Source organism: Lepidochelys olivacea, assembly GCF_965140295.1.
Source record: "Lepidochelys olivacea isolate rLepOli2 genome assembly, chromosome: 10".
NCBI classification, from domain to species: Eukaryota; Metazoa; Chordata; order Testudines; family Cheloniidae; genus Lepidochelys; species Lepidochelys olivacea.
The window spans coordinates 65264918-65286410 of record NC_140420.1 but is presented as its reverse complement, the minus strand read 5'-3'; the positions used below and the strand labels follow the sequence as shown (position 1 = coordinate 65286410).

The following is a 21493-nucleotide window of genomic DNA, read 5'->3' as shown; positions in this document are numbered from 1 at the left end:
TGGTAGTTGGTGTTCAACTCTGGTACAGGGCATTGAGCGTATACATCTTGAATGAACCCAGAAGAGCTTACAAAAAATCAAAGATTGTCATATGGGCAGAATACTTACAAGCGTAGTGTCCTGTATTTTGCAGTGAAGCCATTGCCTTTACTGCTTTTTTTTGTATCAAGGAAAAATATTTGCTTAACATGTTAACTTCTAAAGCAAGTATGTCTACATGTATTTCTGAAGAGTTGTTCCAACTTAGTTTTATGTTTTCTTGATAGCCTAAAATAAGTAGTATAGAAAATCTGACTGAAACCTTGTGGTCCACTCCATCTGCTTCTGATATGTATCTTCAAAAAGAGCTTCTGAGACTTAGAAAGGTGAATCAGGATTTACAACAAGAAGCTGAGGTGAGTTTGTCACATTTGCCCTAAGGAAAAAAGATTAAAGACCAGCCAAATTGTCCAAAATGTAAATTAGAATGCATTCTTTAAAATTGTCTTTTCATGATTTTGACTTTCATTTGTATAGAACTATAGTTTATGTATTCAAGAACTTAAAGCAAATGAGGAAAAATTGAAAATTGCAAACCAAGATCTGTGTAATCAAATGAGACAAATGATTCAGGACTTGGATCGGGATAAACAAGAAGCTGTTGACAGGTAACTGTTACATCTACAACTTTTACCACATGGCCTGTGTGGTCCTTTCGTACCACCTTTGTACAGAGATCGCAGCTTTAGACCTCGTTTCTTACCAAAATAAAAAAAATTTTAGCTGCTCTTGTACATAAACAGTTGAATGAAGCTTTAACTTTTCTCCATCCTAGGTGTGAAAGAACCTATCAGCAACACCATGAAGATACAAAAGCCCAGCTTCGGGAAGACTTCATGGAGAGGCTTGCTGCAGAAAAAGAACAACTCATTCAGGCTTATGAAGAGACCATCTTGCGGTTAAAGTAAGATCTTATCAATTTTGACATCCTTCATTAGACTGAGGGTCTACTGTGAAGTGGCCCTTTTCAGTCACACTTGAAATAATTTCCTTTTTAAATTGTGATCGTGTTTGCAAATTTAAAGAATAACAATTTAAAATTACTTATGTAAGGGCTGACATGGATGAGCTGAACAAGGAGATGACGGCAGTGAAGGAATGTTATATAGCAGTCTGTGGAGAGAAAGACACACTGGAAACCACGTTGAGGAAGAAACTTGAACAAGAGCAGCAGTCAAAGGAAGAGAAGGTACAAGAGAAAATATCCTTGATTAACACTGGAGAATGCTTTGTATCTAAACTAAAGGTATGGGAAAGGTATTGAATTTCATTACTTTTCCTTTTGGTTGACGCATTACATCGGGAGTGAAGGGCTGAGTTCCACTTATAGAATCATAGAATATCAGGGTTGGAAGGAACCTCAGGAGGTCATCTAGTCCAACCCCCTGCTCAAAGCAGGACCGATCCCCAATTAAATCATCCCAGCCAGGACTTTGTCAAGCCTGACCTTAAAAACTTCTAAGGAAGAAGATTTCACCACCTCCGTAGGTAACGCATTCCAGTGTTTCACCACCCTCCTAGTGAAAAAGTTTTTCCTAATATCCAACCTAAATCTCCCCCACTGCAACTTGAGACCATTACTCCTTGTTCCGTCATTTGCTACCACTGAGAACAGTCTAGAGCATCCATTTGGAACCCCCTTCTGGTTTTTGTCCATGGGTCAGGGTATAAATCTAAGTCTATGTACAAACTTTGAGCTATAGCAGAATACCTGCTGTCAATGGGAAGTTGCCACAGAGAGAAATGATAGAATATAGCCTTTATATAGTACCTAAACGTAAGTTATTCTTATTTGTGTGCTCATACCTTATTGTCACATTTAAAATTGTTCCATGGAAAAGTTATGCTCCCCTTTAGGACCACTGCTATTTCTGGCCTTTATTTCCTTTTCCTTCACATCCTCCTGTCTGTTTATCTCCCTGATCTTTCTTTGCATCTACGTTCTGTTCTGCATTTCTCTCCATGCAACAGTTTCCAAGTCCAACCTGCTTGTGGGCTTTGCTTATACCCCTTTCCCATTCCATCTGCTAAAAGGATCAGTAGTTAAATAGTTAATGCTGACATGGAATTGCCTTGGTTAGACTTTAAAGTTGATGTTTCAGAAAGACTACAGGGGAGTTCACGCTTTTTGAGTCCTTGTTCTGAAGCTGTTTGCACACTTAGGGCAGACATCCCCATGTAGGCTTATACTAGGGTGACCAGACAGCAAATGTGAAAAATCGGGACAGGGTGGGGGGGGGTAATAGGAGCCTATATAAGAAAGAGACCCAAAAATCAGGACTGTCCCTATAAAATCGGAACATCTGGTCACCCTAGCTTATACTCAAGGCTTGTCTGCACTACAGAGCCTTTACAGTATAGCTATGCCAGCATAGCTTCATAGTGGAGCAGCACTGTAAATGAACAGAAGGAGTTCTGCTGGCATGTCTACACCACCTCAGTGAATGACATTAGCTATGCCAACAGAAGCACTCATATGTTGGCATAGTTGTGTCTACACAGGGGTTTTTGCCAGCATAGGGGTGAACTAATTTAAATCTAGGTGATTTAAATCACCAAATGGAAAGCTTCAGTTTAAATCATTGATTTTAATCAACTTTTCCATTTGTACTTCAGTTATTTGCTAAAGAAAGGTGCATTTTCATTGGTTGATATAACCATTAAAACATGTTGATTTACAGCTGAATAGAGTCCTTACGCTCTATTTGATACATCTTTTTTGCTATACAGGAGGGTACGCTATAACTATATACAGTTATTTAAGCAATTGTGTAGCTTAATATAGCTAATGGAAATTCACTTCTGTTGACCTGAGGTTTTTCATCAATATGAATTTAGTTCCTTTGTGTTTGAGGTGCACATGAAGAGGAAAGTAATTTGTGTTGGGTTTCTTTTTGTTTTTTGTTTAAACTGTTTTACTGTGCATTATGGTGGTTTGTCTAGTAGGTGCGCAACTATATCAAAAATTTAACGAATGTAGCTATCAAAAAATGCTGTGTTCACTAGCTGATAGCACACATGAAAAGGTCCATGATCAGTGTAGCTTTCTCTCTTCCTCCTCATAGCTGTCTTATGAAAAACGTAGTGGATGGTTAGAATTGTGATGTCAGATGTAGCTCCTCCCACTACCTGCTCATTTGCATACATCAGTCCTATTTAACATTGTTATGATCTGAAAAGGGACTCTGTACAAGTTGATTCTGTGTCAGACTTGTTCAGCGTACAGACTAGAGTTACTTTTTTAACTGCGTACACTGCAGGCTCCATCTGGGATCTGAAAAGTGTTTTCTCTTTCTCATCTATGACAGTGAATTAAAGCTACCCACTTTTTTTATTCATGAGGTAGAATACAATCTATTTTTCTGTAGGTGTATTAACTCTGAAGGAGCTATTGATGTGTAAACTGTCTTCTTTAGCAAAGCAGCATAAATGGATGCAACTCAAAACACACTGGGAGCAGATATGTTGACTCAGAAAAGTCACTTTTACAATGGTCACTTATGACAATCACACTTTATCTCAAAATATTAATCAAGAAAATCTATCATCAAGAGGTCAATGATAAAGTGCACAGACTTTATAGTCTTAATCAGGTCTCTTTTCGCATTCCAATCTCTTCTTTCTGGTGTATGTTACTATTGGCTAAAGTTTGTTCAGTTGTATGCTTGAATTTTTCCTAGTTCAAGAAACAGTTATTAGAAGAAAAAGAAGAATCTCTTAACCATCTGAGGACTGAACTAGAAGAAAAGCACAGGAATTCTATTATAACAGCAAAAAGCCAATGGGTGAAAGAAAAAGAAGTCAATATTAAGCAGCAAGTGGAAAATGAAGTGGCATTAGCCAAAGTCCAGTGGGAGAAGGAACAGAAAGAGGTGTGGGGCTTGTACTAATAGACACAAAGAAGTTCATAAACTTCTATTAATGGACACTTGGGGCAGATCCTCAGCTGTCATCGCTCAATTTAAAGTCAGTGGAACTACAGTAGCTTAAACCAGTTGAGGATCTGCCCCTTTAAGCCTAATTGTGAGAAGTACTGAGTTGCTGAAATTAGTCGGAGTTGCAGATACTCAGTATATCTTGATCAGGCTTTAATTTAAAATTAACATGTAAAATTCACAATAACTGCACCCATAAGCACATCTAAATATTTCACTTGAATTCTGGAATGGGTGATTCAACATTTCTACTTGCCGTTTGCTTTAATAGCAATGTAAACTTATTTGTACATCTTCTATCACCTTCTCTAAAACTGTGGCACAGGAACACAAAAGCACTCTGCCTTTGTCACCAGTCACATGCTCCTAAGTATTGTGATTTGTTACATTTACCTTGAGCGCTCTAATGAGACCTGGTAAAAAGTGTCTGAAGAAGCTTAAATTCCACTAACCTTCAGAAATGGAGGTAGTCTTGTCTCTACAGAAACAACTTTCTTATGTCCTCTGAGCATGGGTGTTGCTCTCTTTTCGCAGGGAAGGGTGTGCACATCAACTAAGACTACATATTTGACCAGTAGTAATTTTAGTTTTTAGGAATTTCAGCGATATTTTTTTCTTCTAAAAAAATACTCTTCTATAGATCAAAGAACAAGCTATCCAGAAAATAGAAAGAGAGTGGCAAGGCAGACTGGATCAAACTCTAGAAGAAACTAAGAAAACTTTAGTTGAACTCCAACATTGTGGCAGCCAAACTGACCAAGTAACCGAAACCGATGAATCATCAAGTAAGGAGATTGCAATGATTGAGGAGCAAAAATTGCAGCTGGAGGAGGCACTGAAAGTAAAGGAGAAGGCTGTTAGCGAGGCCTTGAAAGAACCTGAAACAGAACTGGAGAGGAAACATCATGAAAATATTGCCAATCAGGTAATATATACAGTTCACCCTGTTTATTGTTTTACAGCATTCAAACATATGCAAAGTGTGTGCTACCAAATCAGAATGGTAATGTTTTATGGTTGCTTGTTACTTGCTCTCAGTAAATGACAACATAGGGTGCAAAGCAGTAGAGAATCTGACCCTAATATGTTTTAAGCAGAGGAAATTATTACAAAGCAGGTTTAATCGTACTATACCTGAGTAATTCGAATTCCTGTATTTGTTAGCCTCAAAAATTCTAAAAAATATTAATCTTCTCTGCTTGATGTTATAGAAGTTGGGACTTGGAAAATGTTATCAACAAAAAACTATGAAGGATCTAATAGGCCAGTGGTTCTCTAGCTATGCTAACTTTAACGTGTTTTATAAACTCTTATATTGATTCATTCTATTGAGTTATGTTACAGAGTTCCTGAACTTTTGAGCAAAATCACTTGTATTTATTTATATATTTTTAGTTAACTAGTTTAAAATACAATTAATGCTGCTTAATTCCCCCTTTTTTTGGTAAAGGAATCTCAAGCTATAATGTAGTGGGATTTACTGTTTAAAAACAAAAAGATGTTGTAACCCTGGTACTCTACACTCTCTCAACATTGGCAATTCAAATAGAAATTTGGTTTTGTCTTGTATTAATGTACTACTTCACAATGATTAAAATGACCTCTTCTTTCTCCATTCCTCTTTTGAAGGTAGAAACAGCTTTGACCAAAGCTCATGCCAGGTGGCTGAAAGAATTAACAGAACTTGAAGAGTACAAAGCAAATCTAAAAGCAGAACGAGAAAAATGGGAGAAAGAATATGAAATCAGTGCAGCAAAACAGGTAACAGAGGATACTTGTTAGGATGCTTGGTAGTTCACAAGCTTATTTTATATAATTTGAAAAAAAAACCTTAATTCAAAACAACTCAATTTTCCAGCCCAAAAAAAAAAAAAAATTGAGCCCTGATTCAGCAAAGCCTATGCTTAAGTGCTGTGCTAAACTAAGGTCTTAGGGAAGTAAATTACTCTGTTTAAAATTGTGGGTAGATTTCTCCATTAATAGAAATAAGCAGAATTTGAATGATGAAACCAATTTCTGGAAGCCGGAGCCAAATAGTTTGTTACTGAAATCCGTAATAGGATATCTAGACTGACTTACAAAACTCTTCTGAGTGCAATGGAGAAACACCTGTAATTCTTTCTAAAACAACTCCATTAAGGTTTCATTTTAATTGGAGGGTTTTTTTTCTGTTGTTTTCCTTAGACTTCTGCAAGATGTTTAATATATACTAAAGCTGGATATCACATTGATTAGGTAGGAGGGATACTGTATATATATTTACTGAGCAATACAGTACAGTGTGTGCATCAATATTTTCAATCAGTATTCATCTGTTTGTTAAAGTTTATGCAGTTATAACCAAACATACCTAACATGAAAGTCCTTAAGGGTTTGCTGACAGACTGTTTTAAAATATATTTTGCATTCTTTAGCTGTCGCTAGTTCTTTCAGCAGCTGAAGAGAAATGGAAGAAACAACTTGAGAACACGGAGAAGTCTGGAGCCAGAACCAAAGAGCTTGAAGAGAAGATCCTTTCCCTTAGAAGGGAACTGGAACTAAAGAAAGAAGAAATCCCTGCAACTGTTAAAGCAGAGCTAGCGCAGGCTCGTACTCAGTGGAACAAAGAAAAGCAAGAAGAAATCCTCCGGCTACAGGAACAAAATGAGCGAGACTACCGTTCATTCTTAGATGACCACAGAAATAAAATAAATGAGGTGCTTGTAACAGCCAAGGAAGATCTTGTGAAGCAAAAAAATGAATTGCTGATTCAGAAAGAGGCAGAACTTAAGATGTGTCTGGACCAAAAGCAACGAGAATGGGCAGCTCAGGAAACAAAGAGGCTCCAAGAGGAAATTCACCAATATGAGGAGAAGATTCTAATTGAACTTGAGTTCCTGTTAGGAGAAATCCATGAAGAACTAGTCAAGAACAGAAATAATGAGCATACTTGGCAGAATACATGTTCCAGTAGTGCCCTTCAGTTAAATCACCAATACAAGGAAAAGCTAAAGGCTTCCCTACAGAAGGCTTATAGAGGCACAGTGCACACAATTCTAGAAAAAGCCAGGCAAGAATGGAGAGAGGTAACGGTTCTATAAATTAAAAATATAACTTTGCCAACCATGAGAAGGGACTTGTCTGATAACTGTCATAGGACTTTGCCTATCTCCCAAGAAATTATATATGATATTGTGGATCAAAAAAGTAAAATGATTGAGTTTCTTACGAATCTATTCCTAAATCTTTAGAAGAGAGATGGAAGAGTCCCTCTTAAATAAATAAGTTAATAAAGATGACTACAGGTATAGCTTTGGTGACATTTTAAATATTTAAGCCAGACAAATTCAAATTAGAAATAAGCACATATTTTTAACAGAGTGTGATTAGCTATTGGAACAAACTCCCAAGGGAAGTGGTGGAATCTCCACCTCTTGATGCCTTGCTATCAAGATAGACTGGACTCCCTTCTGGAAGATATACCTTAGTGAAACACAAGTTATTCAACTCAGTATAAGGGTAATTCGGTGAAATTTTGTAGCCTGCATTATCAGGAGGTCAGATTGGCCTTCTGATCTTAACTCAAGAAATTCATTCATAGATTAAGTTGGTTTAGAATGGTTACCTGGAGGAATTCCAAAAATTGTCTTCCAAAGTCAAATAAATGGATTCTGTGTTCTACAGTATCAAATATCCCCTTTAACAGCAGTTTGCATATTTTACAGACTGTCAAACTCTTATGCATTATATCCTATAAACTGCTGATATAGGCTTGGTGTAATCTTTTGATTAGAAGTTTAAAAGAATGAACCCAGAAAACTGCCACCTACCCTAACTGTATACAAAAGGTATACTGGAAGCACATGTTGTTGATTTCACCCAAAACACTTCAAACCACAAAGCACAATACTTATTCTTGCTCTCTTGTTCTAACATATAGTATGAGGAAGGCTATGTTTTAGTCACAGGTATTTTTAGTAAAAGTCATGGCCAGGTCACAGGCAGTAAACAAAAATTCATGGCCCGTGACCTGTCCATGACTTGTACTGTATACCCCTGACTAAATCTTGGGTGCTCTGGGGCAGGGAGCAGCCAGAGACTGATAGCGGAGCTGGGTCATGGGGGGCCCACAGGTCATGGAGGTCCTGGAGAATCTTTGACTTCCGAGACCTCCGTGACAGACTCGCAGCCTTAAGTATGACGATTGCAACATAATACAAAGAAAATAAACAGTAAATAACTGCAGCTGGATTGGGCTGTCAACCAGAAGATTAAATGGCCAGATAACACTGCATTCACACAGACAACAGCTTCTTGTCCTGATTCTGGTCTCACATCATTGTAAACCTGGAATAATTCCACTGACTTCAGTGGAATTATACTGGTGTAAAACTACTATGAGAGGTATTGGATGCATTGTCTAATTCTTCCACAAAACCAGTTTGTCATCTTGATGTTACTGAATTCCATCCATTTGACATCTACACTGTTAATTTGAACATCTCATCGTTGCTAAGAGTCCTGGTTTGTCATGTTTGTGCTGATTGCAATGTTTCATCAAGAAATTTATCCTGGAATACAGTCTTACATATCAGATATGACTATTGCCAAATGGACAAACCAGGCTGATTAGTCAGTAGCCAGTAATTCTCCTATTTTTCTGATCTATATTGGGTGTGCCAAAGGGACGAATCCTGCAAGCTTGTTTGTAGTAATGACACCTGTGTAACACTTCTACTTCTGTTAGCTTTGTTGAGACCTTAAGCCAGTGCATTTATCTCCCATTTCTGCTTCTTGCTCAGATATTTAAAAATTAGAGAAGGCAATTTTAAATCAGTCATACAAAGAACCTACTACAGGCTTGAAAAATTGTTGAAAATGTACTGTCACCGATTTAAAATAGTCTTGCTTGACTTTACCAGGATAGGAAAAATTCTTGTCTTGCCTGTCTCCACCCTGATCATCTTACCCTCTCCTCTAAAAGGGAATAGGCAGAATTTACACGGCTCACACAAAACCAGAAGTAGAACTCTCAATACTCTATCAATCTTTTTATTTGTTTTTCTATTCTTTATTTGGAAAACGCCTCTCCTGCATTGCCCATCATAGCTGTCACTTTTGATTACGGGGAACAGACCAATGGAACTTCCATAACCATCCAACATTATGTAGACTATCTCATTCATCAGTTGGGGAATCATCTAAGAACATGGCAAAAGCACATAACATCTTGCCATTTATCTTATCCCTTCAAGAAAAGGAATGTGAGTAAGGAAGTTCTTGTCATAAGACTGCTACTAGTATGTGGTGGGGAAACCAATTTCTGCTTAAAGCTCACCCCATTCTCAATCAAATGAATAATCTGTAAATTTAATTTTTTTTTTTGACGTAGCCATAAAATATTCTCACTGATAAAGCTCCTGATTCTATACATTTACTTATGCCTGGTACATCTGGCCTAAACAATGAATCTCATTTCGAACAGGACTATGTTAACATGTGCTAGGTATCTTTTAGTTCAAGCTAGCGAGTTCTGTGGGGGGCAGTTACAGTGCAACAGTTTAGTGGATGCGTCACATCCCTACAGTCCGCACTGCAGGGCCACGTAGACAAGCCTTGAGAGGCAAAAGCCTTGGTGAAAGCCCTTGGCAAATAATCAACATTATTAATATTCAATTAAACTTATAAACTACTGATTATTTGAACCACTTAACTATCCAATGAGTTCCTTGGGATTCCTTAGTAATTTCTTCTATTACATTTGCCACAACTACAAACAAGAAAGTGAAATTATCTTTTTCTGCCCTTCCACTATCCCTAGTCAAGCAGAAACTTTATAAATAGGATCCAGTTCCTTTCTATTGGACACATCCTTGAATAGTTTCAGCTTGTTTTAGGCTCTGCTTATTTCTGCCTTATTCAGAAACTAATTGAAGCGTACCAAAAATACCATCAGGATGACCAAGTACTAATAAAGTTGCAGCTATGAATAAGAGAACACTGTGGTAAACTGGTGGTAGAGTAGCCTTTCTCCTTCTACCTTGAATGTGCAGTTTTAGAACTACAATAAAAGTGTCCCCATCTTGATAGGGCTCTAGAATAAAATTATTCAAAGCCAATGGAGGCATTGTGGGATGAGCCATTTGTATTTGCTTCCCAGACTGTTTCTGGGTGTGGCTATTTCTAAGTATCCGTGAACATTATGTTTTATACCACTTACTGAGTAGTCCTAATATCTGGTTTCAATTACAGAAACATGAAGAACTAGCCTTCAGTTTAAAAGAAACAGAGCACTCTTGCAAGCAAAACGGTGAAGGAGAAACTGGGGACCAGGCAAGACCACCTATGTATGATGTTGGACTCCAAGTAGAAATACAAAGAATATTAAGAAGACAGCCACCTTTGCAAGACACTGAAATGGATAATGGTATTCTTGATTTCGCTTTTCAGTTAAATCTTGTAAATTGCATTGTGCAGCATATAAAATGTATTTTTCGCTAGTATCAGTCTTCTGTAATAACACTTGTCACTTGTAGCTAGACTCACAAAGGAGCATAGGTGTCATGATGCTGAGTGTCACCACGCCTAAATTTTAGGATCCTAGAAAATTACTGGGATCTACAAAACCTGGATGAGGTGCCTAGACCCATTATACAATGAATGGGGAGAGGTAGGCACCTCAGAATGGGATTCACAAAAAGCCAGCATGATAGATAGCTCCTCGCCTAAACTAGCCAATGGGAGATGCCAAACTGACAGGGTGTGTGCTATGCCCAGCACCTCTCCTGGGGATAGCTGGCTAAGTCCAGGCTGCAGGGAGGTACCTCCCCCTGCTTGGGAATCTCTGCTGCAAATAAACCCTTGGTGTTAAGCTCCTATGACATTTTAGCAAGAAGCTGGGGGTGGGGGATGGAAAGAGAAGTAGGAGTAGCTCCTTGATAACGTTTAGCCCAGTGGTTAGGATACTCACCTTGGATTTGGGAGGCCTTGGTTCAAGTCTTCCCTCCACCAATCAGGTGGGTGCCCTAACCACCGGGTTATGGGATATTCTGATTGGGGTTTGTAACCTTTTGTAACCTTTATGTTGAAATGTTTCCAATTAATATAAAGTTGCTTAAAAACATAAGGGTACAATAAAACCCAGCTTTGTTTTCAGGTTCGAGTCTCTAGGTCAGTTACAGAAAATTAATTTAGTAGAGGACCTCTAGGTGACACTTTGGTCAAATCAAATTTTATTTAAAAGAAAAATGATTAGTTAGTCCTGGAACCTAATGGTACTCTTTTTTAATGTTTAATTGGAGCTCTCCTCATTTTTAACAAAACTACTCCTTTTATAATCTGTTATAATACTAATTAACATTTAGTCTAACCATTACTATAGTCATGTTTCCACGCCTCCTTATTGATTCTTTACATTACATATTATTTAAATTAACATCTACAGAAATGTCCTTCACACACTAACAATATAGATAGCGTTTTAATAAAACATTCACAATTTTTTGAAACATTTTATTAAAAACCTTGCTAAAACCAGCTAACCAAAATATAGCCACAGCATAATCTTAGGTCACGTCTTTGCTTATGGTAATTTTCCCATCTTATTGTCTCCAACTTATTTCTAACTTTCTCACATTAGCAACATCAATTTCCCAGTCTCCTCTATGCTTAGACCAGTTTAGGCCAAAACCTAATTTCTATTTAACATAGGCTACAGACTCCCTCAGTTTCTGTTGTTGAAGCGGTCCCAGTTTGGATAAATAATTAGCTATTGGGCCAGAGAGAGACAGCAAGCATGAGAGACTGACTCTATGGCCTGGTGATGCAAGCAGTCACCCAGGAGACCCAGGATCTAGTCCCTCTGCTCCACTGACTTTTCAAAAATTCTTTATCTACAATGGAACAGCTTCAATAGGAGAGACTGAGGGAGCCGCAGATTAGAATATCCCATAACCTAATGGTTAGGGTAGTCACCGGAGAGGTGGCAGATCCCTGTTCAAATACCTTCTCCTTCTCAGGTGGAACCAGGGCACTCTCCAGTCCCAGGTGAGAACTTTTAGCCCTGTGGCTAGGGTAACAAGGGATGTTCTCCTTCTCCTCCCCAGCTGCTTTGTTTAAACTCACTAATGGGTGCCTAATCCAGTAGGCAAAGTCTGAACATTCCTACTGGCTCAGGCGAGTTAGGCAAATGAAAAACTATCTTCCCCTGGTTTGTGGCTTGCCCTGGGGCTCGCGTCTGGATGCCTGGTGTGGAGCTGCAGTGCGTATGCTCAGAGACAGAAATATAGCCACCTAGGGAAGTTTTACTGCAAAAATTTAAAGGCTGAATGAGTTTAGGCACCTATGGGGTTTGGCGGCAACCTGTGTGTGAGGTTTGTGAATTCCAGGGGAGCCTGATTCTGGGACTTAGACGACTACTGCCATTTTGGATGCCTAAGTCCTTTTGTGAATCTAGCCCTTGATGACTTATGAAATCAAAGGGAAAACACTCTGCTATAATTAGTGAATATATGGACGATGTAGCACACTTAATATGTACCTTGATTTTTTTTTCCATTTTAAACTAAAAGTGTCTCAGTACTGCATAAACTTCTATTTCATTAGAAACAGAAAAGCTGCAGTGACCCTATGGCACCTAGTCGCTAGTTTACTGATCCAGTGACATAATTTAAGTGTTTATTTTTAATAAAATGTTGTATGTCTTCTGGTTTTAAAGCCAGTCTTCAGGATGTGAGCAAATAAGTGCCATCTTTTGGCTCTGAATCTGAATAATAAGTCAAAGGGGGCAGACAAAAGAACTTCCATGTTTTGCATCTAAGTCCCTGTAGGGTAGGTTGAATAGGACTGTGTTTGTACATGATACTTCCTAAACCAAAATCTCTGACTTCAGGTATGGATAGTGCAAAAACAAATGCTTTGGAGGTCAAACTATAGCGGTATGAGTCAAGGAATTCCACGTTTGTGTTAAATATATTTTGTCATGCTGGGTGAATCCTGATTTGTGAGATTAAAGTTCAGATTTTTTTTTAAAATCATGGAATTAGTGCTCTAGAATAATCTGACTTTATAGTATTTTAAATTAAACAGAAATGCTGTAGCTTGCTCCCAGAGGTCTTGTATACAGTGTGGCAGGGTCAGGGCCTGTGCAGCTGGAGAGAAACATTACAGGAGGCCCTCAGGTTATGCACAAAGCCCTCTCTGGGGTTTCATGTTTGCTTTTAGAGTTCTTATGCTACCAAAGAAACATAAAGCAACAAAACGCATGAGAGTCTCTGGCCCTATGCCCATAGTGCGGCTTAAATTCCTTCACCACCAAAATAACAAACCATCTATTAAACACACATAGTATAACCAGTGCAGCTCTTCTGCTTCTGGAGCTCCCTCTCCTGGCTGTAGAAAGCAGCCCTTTTCCCTCTCCGGGAAGTAGCCCAGCCTGTTTTTAAGTTTCTTAACCTAACTAGTCTCAGCTGCATCTGATCCTTTCCAGCTGGGAGTGCCTCCCTGAGATGCTCCAAGAGCTCTGCTAGAATTTAGTTTAAAAAAAAAATACAGTCCCCAAATCCACACCACTGTCTGCATCAGTGGGACCTCCCTTTACACTCATGGCAGTGCTGGGATGGGTACGTTGTGGCTGCAGTGTGCAAAAAGACGTAAAGTTTATAGACCCTGTGACAAATACTACATGTGGATTGTGTCTGTAGCCTCTTATGAGAGTTTTAGTTGGATAAATAGTGTACACTTTCCTAGGGTGTAAAGGAATATCTAATTAAAACCCTAGAAATAATATGCTTTATTTTGGTTCTCTTGATTCTATGGCTGATGTGTAACCTGTAGTAATTACTATTGCAGATCAGAAATGTAAGAAAAGGAACCTTTGGTCTCACGAAGATTTTTGCTGTGACCACTGTTGCCAACAGCTTGAAACAAAGGAGAGAGAATGCCAGGATCTAAAAAGAAAGCTGGAGAAAGCCTGCAGGCACCTCCAGCTTGCAGTAAGGGAACACAAAGCTAAAGTAGAGCAAATCCAAGGTGAGTATCTCTCCTCACCTACATAGAATTCTGAATGGTTTCATTTCATGCTGGTTGTATGAATCTGTCCTTCATCTTTTGAGCTGTAGAGTGCAGCTGCTGTATTGGTGCATATCTAAATAACTCTCAGCCCTAATAAATTCCCTTTCTAATAGTAATCCTTCATCACAGCACTTTCTTCTGAACCTTTATATCCTAGCACAGAGATCAGCGTTTCGATGCATTCTTTGGTCTCTGAACGGAACTGTTCTAGGAAAAGTAACTGACAACGGATGTTCTTCGGGCAATTGTCCACATGGATCCCACTATAAGCGTGTATGCCCTGTGTGCACGAGCCTATAACCTTTTAGCAGCAGTGTCCACTGCAGCTGCATGTGTGCTCTGCAGGGTAGAAAGAGCTGAGCCATCACAACTGCCACACAATTCCTTCTCACAGCCTGCAGTAGCGAGTCAGACCCCACTATTCTCCTCCTTTGCTGTAGTCCTTAGGTTGTTTTAGAGTTAATAGCTTAGTTTTAGTCTTAGTGTAGTTTTAATAAGCTTTAAAGAGCCAGTGACTTAAATAATAATAAAGGGGTGGGGAAATCCACACAACTTTTTCCCTTTCTTTTTAGAAGCTAACCTTGCTACCGAGGAGTAGGTCCAAATGGCAGAGCACCGGCTTTAGAATCTTCCCTGCTTTAGAAACAGTTATGCCTGCCCAAGATGCACATACAAAATATCTGCTTTGTTTAGGGGAGTCTCTTGCCCCTAGCAACTGTGCTATTCAGAACTCTCTTTCTAAGTGCACACAAACCGCTCCTGATGCTCAAGGTAGGAAGGAGCAAAAATCTCTGGATGGAGCTTGGATCAGTTGCCTTCTCTAAAAGTCATCACCCCTCTGGCTTACCTAAACCAGCACCTTTGAAAATTGCATTGGCACATGAAACTTCAAAGACTGTAGGATCATGTTTTTCTGCTGTGCACTTTGTCCTCTATCTTTGGTGACAGATATTGTTTCCTTAGCACCATTGGCATCGGTGCCATATACTTCAGGTTCATTTGGTACCTCATCCTGATAAGACTTCTGCTGAGACTCCTCCACTGGTACCATCAGTCATGATACCATCAATATTGCTACTGCTTGCTATGTCCTCCAAGGCTACTTTCACGTCTCCTGCACATCCTACCATCACTCTGGAACTGGAGTCCCCTTTGCTTGATGTGTCTCTTTATCTCTGGTACCTAAGTCTCTGCTGGTACTAGAACTCAGGGTGCCAAAGATGGACCAATGAGAGATGCTCTAATGGAATAAAACTGAAATGAAGATGAAACTCAAAGATATTAGTCCATTGTGGCAGCTTCTAGATCAGATGCTCAGCTTGACATCATTGTCGTACAGTTATGATTTAGGCAGAACTTCTATACCCTCCTTTATACCCTTCTTGTAAGGAGTTTGAGGTTGTACAAGGTGCATGCACATCCCCCATGGACGCTGCTAGCTAAAAGATCAGGGCTCACGGCCGCACTTACAGTGGAATCCCTATGGACAAGAGCATCTCTAAACTCCAGTTGCTGTAAGATAAGTAAACTGTTTTTCAACATGCTTCACTTGACCCTTCCTTCCCACCTGGTGTCACAGTTGTCACCTTAACACCTTTTTATAGAAAAGCATGCTAGATGTTTGTCACTATGAATATTTATACTCAGTCCTGTCTACCCCAGTAAGACAACCACTTCCATCACTTACTGCAAGAGGCATGCCCACTCACCGCATACCTTACTCACAGAGCCAGTGATTCCTGTGTATATAGCTTGTGCCATTGCAGACTTTATGGGCCTGGCCCAATGAAATATTTAACTGCACAAGCCAATGTGCACTGATTGAGTCAGAGGTCAAGATTAGGATCTGTGGACCACCAATACATTCAGTGTGCAAATTCTGACAGTGTTTAAATGACTTTGAGTATACAGTCAGATTAGACATACATAGCGAATCCCATCTTCCTTTAGCATGTCAGCTGGTGGTTGTTAAAAATACCATGATGCATGTGTGAAGTGTAAAATATGTGAAATGTTCTTTCTCCCATCCCAAAGAAGTCTCCCTATACTCCACTATAAATAACCTTTCTTCCTCCCCAACTTTTTCCTTGCTAAGAGTAAAAATTACTTACAAAAATCTTCTAAACCACCACTGAGTCCGTCATACTGCTTTGATATTCAAACTTCAAATGACCTGTGGTCTAGTTAGTTCCTAATGATGATGTCATTTTGATGGGATGGCATGGCATGGCATGTTGTAGCTGCCTTTGAAACCCTGACCTCTTATCACAGAGGCAGTAATTTTACATAACCTATGAAGATGTTTAAATGGATTAAAAACATACAGATCAATTATCTGTCTTGGTTTTTGTAGAAAACGAGAGAGTTCTAGAGGCTCTAATGGAAGAAAACTGTGAGATGAAGATGAAACTCAATGATCTGAAAACATGCAACGCACCACCCAGGTATTTTTAGAAAGCCTGAACAAACTGGCTTCCATAGAAGTCATCCTACCTGTCTTGTAGTTCTAAAGTACTGCATGTTTTGTGTGCTTTCAGGTCATTGTCAGAGGGGGCTATTTCAAAATCTTGTACCTCCTGTGATGGTGTAAAAGGCTTGGAAGAAATGCGCTCACAGTATATTAAAGCTGTGGGCAAAATTAAGGGTAAGTGCTAATGAGCGTAAGTTCACATACACAAATGCAAATCACACTCTCCTCATCAGCCAGTTTATGCAAGAATCCAAACCAGTGTCAGATTTCTGACAGTCTGCTGAGGAGTGAAATTTGCTGCCTAGTGAAATATTTTATTGGAGTTATTTGCTCCTTTTCACCTTTCCCTTCCTAAATAACACGTGTGTGTATGTGTATATGAAAGACATCTGTGTTCTCTTCTTGCACTCAAGTGTCTCTTAAGATCTCACATTCATACCTCACATTGTGTGCTCTCCTGGTAGATATTAGTTTCCTTAATTCAACTTCTTGCATTCTTTCTATTATCATTTAATCCTTTAAAAACTCATTGCAACAAGTATGGGCCTGATTCTGCCAGCCTTACTTACTTTGTAGTACATGATTACATGGCAATGAGGCTACTCTTCTAGTACAATACTAGTCAACGTGAGGAAGGCTGGCAGAGTCTAGCCCCGTACAAATTGTTTTAAGCTGTTGTTATAAATGGCAAGGGCTACTTTGTGTCGTTGAATAACTGGGCTCTATTGTTTCTTCTGCGCTATAACTTTCAGCAAATGACAACCTTCCCCACCAAAGAATTTGTCCTCGGGGACATTTCATTGTCCCTTGTTTTATATCACCACATTCTAGGCCCTATGTTTTAACCACGCTCTTTTTGGCTGAAGAGGACTAGATCAAATGCCATTCCTTATTTGACTGTAGTGGTTACTGTTGAGTGCCATGCTGCCATTGCAACACTTCTACCCTCAATCTCCCTGCCCCTTGGCCAGGCTGTCTCAAATCCTTTTTTCCTTTTGAGACTCCATACTAATGAAATTTCATTTATGTAGGTGATATGCTTCGTTACATCCATGAAAGCAAAGAGAGGGCAGCTGAAATGATTAAAGCAGAGGTTTTAAGGGAACGTCAAGAGACTGCCCGGAAAATGCGCAAATACTACTTGATTTGTCTTCAGCAACTTCTCAATGATGATGGGAAACACGAAGGGTGAGTCCCAAACAAATACATTCGAAATTATTGTATAGCACATATACTTGAAGAAAATACATATACAGGAATATTAAAAAGAAGTATATTAAGCCCCCAATTAGTTGCCCATTGTTTGTTTGTTCTGAGGTTGTGCTGGTCTGCAAGCCCAGCTCAGTCTGCTTTAAACTCCATCAAATACATACTTTGATGTGGGTCCTTCAGTCCAGCTGGCATCCTCTTCAGTGAACTTTGGGACTGAGACTAGCTGAGCAGCCTTTCTTAATACCTTCTCAACAAGTACCCTTGATTCTCCAGAAAGTTTCCATCAAGTAGACAGGTGAACAGGAAAACCTCATGTTGTAACTTCACAGCAATTGTGCAGCTTTACAAAAATTAAATCAGGCTTTAAATGTGACCTGTAAAAGGATGGGGAATGAGCTTGTACCTTTTCTTGCTTGCTTGAAGTATTAAAAGGTTGTGGAATGTTTTAAACAAAAACCAAAAATAGACATTTTGTTTAATTCCCCCCCCACCCCCTCTGGCTTTTCTGGAAAACTTGTCTGAGGGGGTCACAGATACTGTTACTTTTCTCTGGTTTAATTGAAGGGACAGGGTAATTTGAAATTCTAACACATTTTTTCTCTGGAGTGTTTGTGTGGCAAGTGAGGTAAATAGGTATTAAGAAATACAAGTGACTGGCAGTCTGAATTAAAAAACACCTCCCATCTTCATCAGGTTTCATTTCCTTTAAACTTTGATGGCATAATCCTACCAATTCATAGAGTCTCCTATGATAGACTAGTGCTGGATTTCTATTGTTAGAAGAAGAAAAAGCGCCAAAGTTATAACATTTTGCAGTAATGGGGGTTCAGGAGTCAACATTTCAGTCCTTTATAGAACATAAATTCAAAATGGGCATGTACTCATTTTTTTCCCTCCCTTTTTATACATGTCTTTTAATAAATGGCCAATTAGTTAAAGGGGAAAGGGTATAAGATTTAGTACTACAAGAGCTGTCAGTGAGACTGGCAAAACAGCCTAGGAAAAACTAGTTAGCTTCAAAAACTTACTGATTTTAAATATTCTGGGGTTCTCAACAGGGCTGAAAAGAAAATAATGAATGCTGCTAGCAAGCTTGCTACAATGGCAAAAGTGCTTGAAACGCCTGTTCAGAGCACACCGCAGAACAAAAATGCCCACTCAAGTAAGTTGGAGTGACAAGTTGGTTCCCTTCCTTCCCCCTCGTATAGGTTTAATCCATTTTAGCAGTGAAAACGCAGGTGGGCAGTGGGAGTAATTTTTTTTTTTCTTTGCTTTGCCATCATTTGCATAGGCGGTAACTTAAAAATGTAAACCACTTGATTTAACATCACTAGTATTGACAACTGTCGTTATATAAACTGACTTTTTCCCAACATTAATGCTTCCTTAAATTAATCTTTTTTTTTTTTTTTCTTTCTCTCCCCTTCTCTTAGCCCTGCCACTAAATTCTGAACTGCCAACTGGAGTTGAGCAATCAAAAAGAAATCACATTCATCAAACTAGGCTAGCCCATATGGAAAGCAAATCATGTGGCGAAAGTATTGCCAAAAAAGCCAGTGATCAAGTTGTTCAGAAACGTGTACCTTGTAACTTAAGACAGCAGCTTGATGCAGTAGAGGCTGAAACCCAGTTTGGGCTTTATGAAAGAGTAACTTCAAATATCCAAAGTAGCGGGAGCACTTCTAAACAGCCAGCTGATAATTCAAGAGACACTGTGTTAGAATTTTGTCCGGCTGAAGATGGAGGAAGGCTTAGAAATGGCTGTGTCTCAAATACAGACAAAGGTCCGACAAATACTGCTAGCACTACAGCACTTCAAAAGGCATCCTCGTGTGTTCCTCAGGTGAAGTTTGGAAACACGCGTACACCCAGCTCTATAAATAGCTTTTCCGACTCTGGGCCAGCTCATATAATGTTTGAAAACCAGATTCAAAGACCAGTCTTAAACAAATTTAAATGTAACCAGCCAAATACATATGGGGAGGCAACATCTGAGAGAGCTCAGGGGTTTGATATTCAAGAAACTCCAGTAAGGGATGACGGAAGCTCTGCTGACTGGAGTTCAGTTAGTGGGAGTCTACATTTGGATAGTGGTGATATGCCCTTCTTGTATCCTGTGCAAAAAGCAAGTTCTAATGCAGAAGCACAACATACGGCCTGTGAACAGTTTCCTGTGACCAACTTGTTTCCTAATGCAGATGAAAATGTTGGTACATTTTGTAGGCAACTTACCAGCAAAGCCAAGATTCTTGGTGCAAAAAGTGAAGCCATACTTTACAGTAATGAGCAACTGAACGTAAACCCAGGACACAATTCATACAGGAACGCTGAGAAATCAAATTTGGATGTCTCACAACAACACAATGCAACCCCATATTCGAATATAGGAAAAGGCTATAACCAACATTCAAGGAAACTGAGACTGGATGCTAAATCTTTTCAGCAAGATAGTGGCTTTGATAGCCCACTTCCTAACTTGGATTAACATCAATAATTCTTCAAACATTAGTTTAGAAGAAACTAATATATTTCAATGCAAACTTGGGGCATGCGGAAAACCTATTATTCTAGAAACTTGTGGGTTTTATCCATTTTGTGATCTCTCAATGTTATGTGACTTGAGACTGTTACATGAAAAAACAATCATATAAAATTACTTGAAATATCGATGTAGGCTTTTGTTTACCGTGGTTATCTGGCTTCACAGTTATGTACAGTGTTTTATATAAGTGTGTGTATTTTTTGTTTAAACAATCTATTTTTGTACTTTGATTAGTTTGCAGTGCAATGTTACATTTTTATTTATATATAAATAAAACTACTTTTAATTGTGGTCCCTTTTACAATCAGTATAAAAGGTTAGTGTGCATTAGAGATGTTTTTCAGAATCTGTTTGAAATGGTCAGGCATTTCATCCCTGTAAGTGCCAGTGTATATGTAAGTTATAACCATAAACAGTTACATATGTTTTTATAAAACGATTCAGTCTTTTATACTCTGAATCAAACTCCAAGCATGTGCCATCTCTTTGAACATATGTACAGTGAAAGCTGGTTCACTTCTGACTGAGAAAAAAGATCTTAGCTTTGTTTTCAGTAAAGCAGCGTAACTTCATTTCACAGCTATTCCTAGATAGCATTGACTATCCTCTTAATTCAAACTAAAGACTTAGTAATATTTCTCGTGGTGCTTTAATAACTTCCATTAAAGACCTGCTTGTGTTTCTCTGAAACACTCTCTTTAGCTCATTCTGCCTCTAACCTATATTTTTTACTTTTGGGTTGCCTTTGCTTTTGTTTCTAAGGATATTTATATGAAAACATGAATTTTGCTGTTTGCTTCATCTGCTCCTGCTGTTTGTTTCTCACACAAAGTCCAAAGTTGTTGTGACAATACAACATCCATTATGACTAAAAGTACAGTTATAACCCAAGGATTCACTTGAAGAGTGGTATGAACCGCAGTCACAGATGAACGTCTAAGTAACAATCATTTTTCTGTATAAATGTCCGCAATAATTAGAGAAAAGAACTATAGAAGCAGATCACTCTCCAGCGAATCAGTTTTCTATGAGGTGTTTGCTCTTCAAAGTTTTTTGAGTTACAAGCTCACTAGGAGTACTTTTATCTTTCATATTTGCTTATTCTAGGGTGGAAAAAGGACGATGGCACAACATACAGCTATGGTTAGGACTGTTTTTTGAGTCTTCAGGGTTAAAACTTGAACTGCACAAAGTTTTATGAGCAATATAGTCTACTTTTAAAAGAAGGATAGAGCAGTGTTAAAT

The 21493-nt window shown here is 38.8% G+C and overlaps 1 protein-coding gene across 2 annotated transcripts in view; it reads left to right on the top strand.

The window, feature by feature from the left end:
* The window catches only part of CEP152 (centrosomal protein 152), a gene marked incomplete at its 5' end in the record, with an annotated part of 51070 nt that extends 30634 nt beyond the window's left edge, over positions 1-20436 (top strand). For both annotated transcript variants that reach the window (XM_084640583.1, XM_084640582.1), the window contains 15 exons: positions 267-395; positions 517-647; positions 815-943; positions 1093-1228; positions 3720-3911; positions 4615-4899; positions 5604-5735; positions 6389-7039; positions 10206-10380; positions 13803-13982; positions 16378-16468; positions 16562-16668; positions 17526-17682; positions 18765-18868; positions 19140-20436. In XM_084640583.1, coding sequence (XP_084496709.1) covers positions 267-395; positions 517-647; positions 815-943; positions 1093-1228; positions 3720-3911; positions 4615-4899; positions 5604-5735; positions 6389-7039; positions 10206-10380; positions 13803-13982; positions 16378-16468; positions 16562-16668; positions 17526-17682; positions 18765-18868; positions 19140-20191 — 3651 coding nt within the window. In that variant the 3' untranslated portion in view covers positions 20192-20436. The remainder of the gene's footprint in view (positions 1-266; positions 396-516; positions 648-814; positions 944-1092; positions 1229-3719; positions 3912-4614; positions 4900-5603; positions 5736-6388; positions 7040-10205; positions 10381-13802; positions 13983-16377; positions 16469-16561; positions 16669-17525; positions 17683-18764; positions 18869-19139) is intronic.
* Between the last annotated feature and the right edge of the window lie 1057 nt (positions 20437-21493).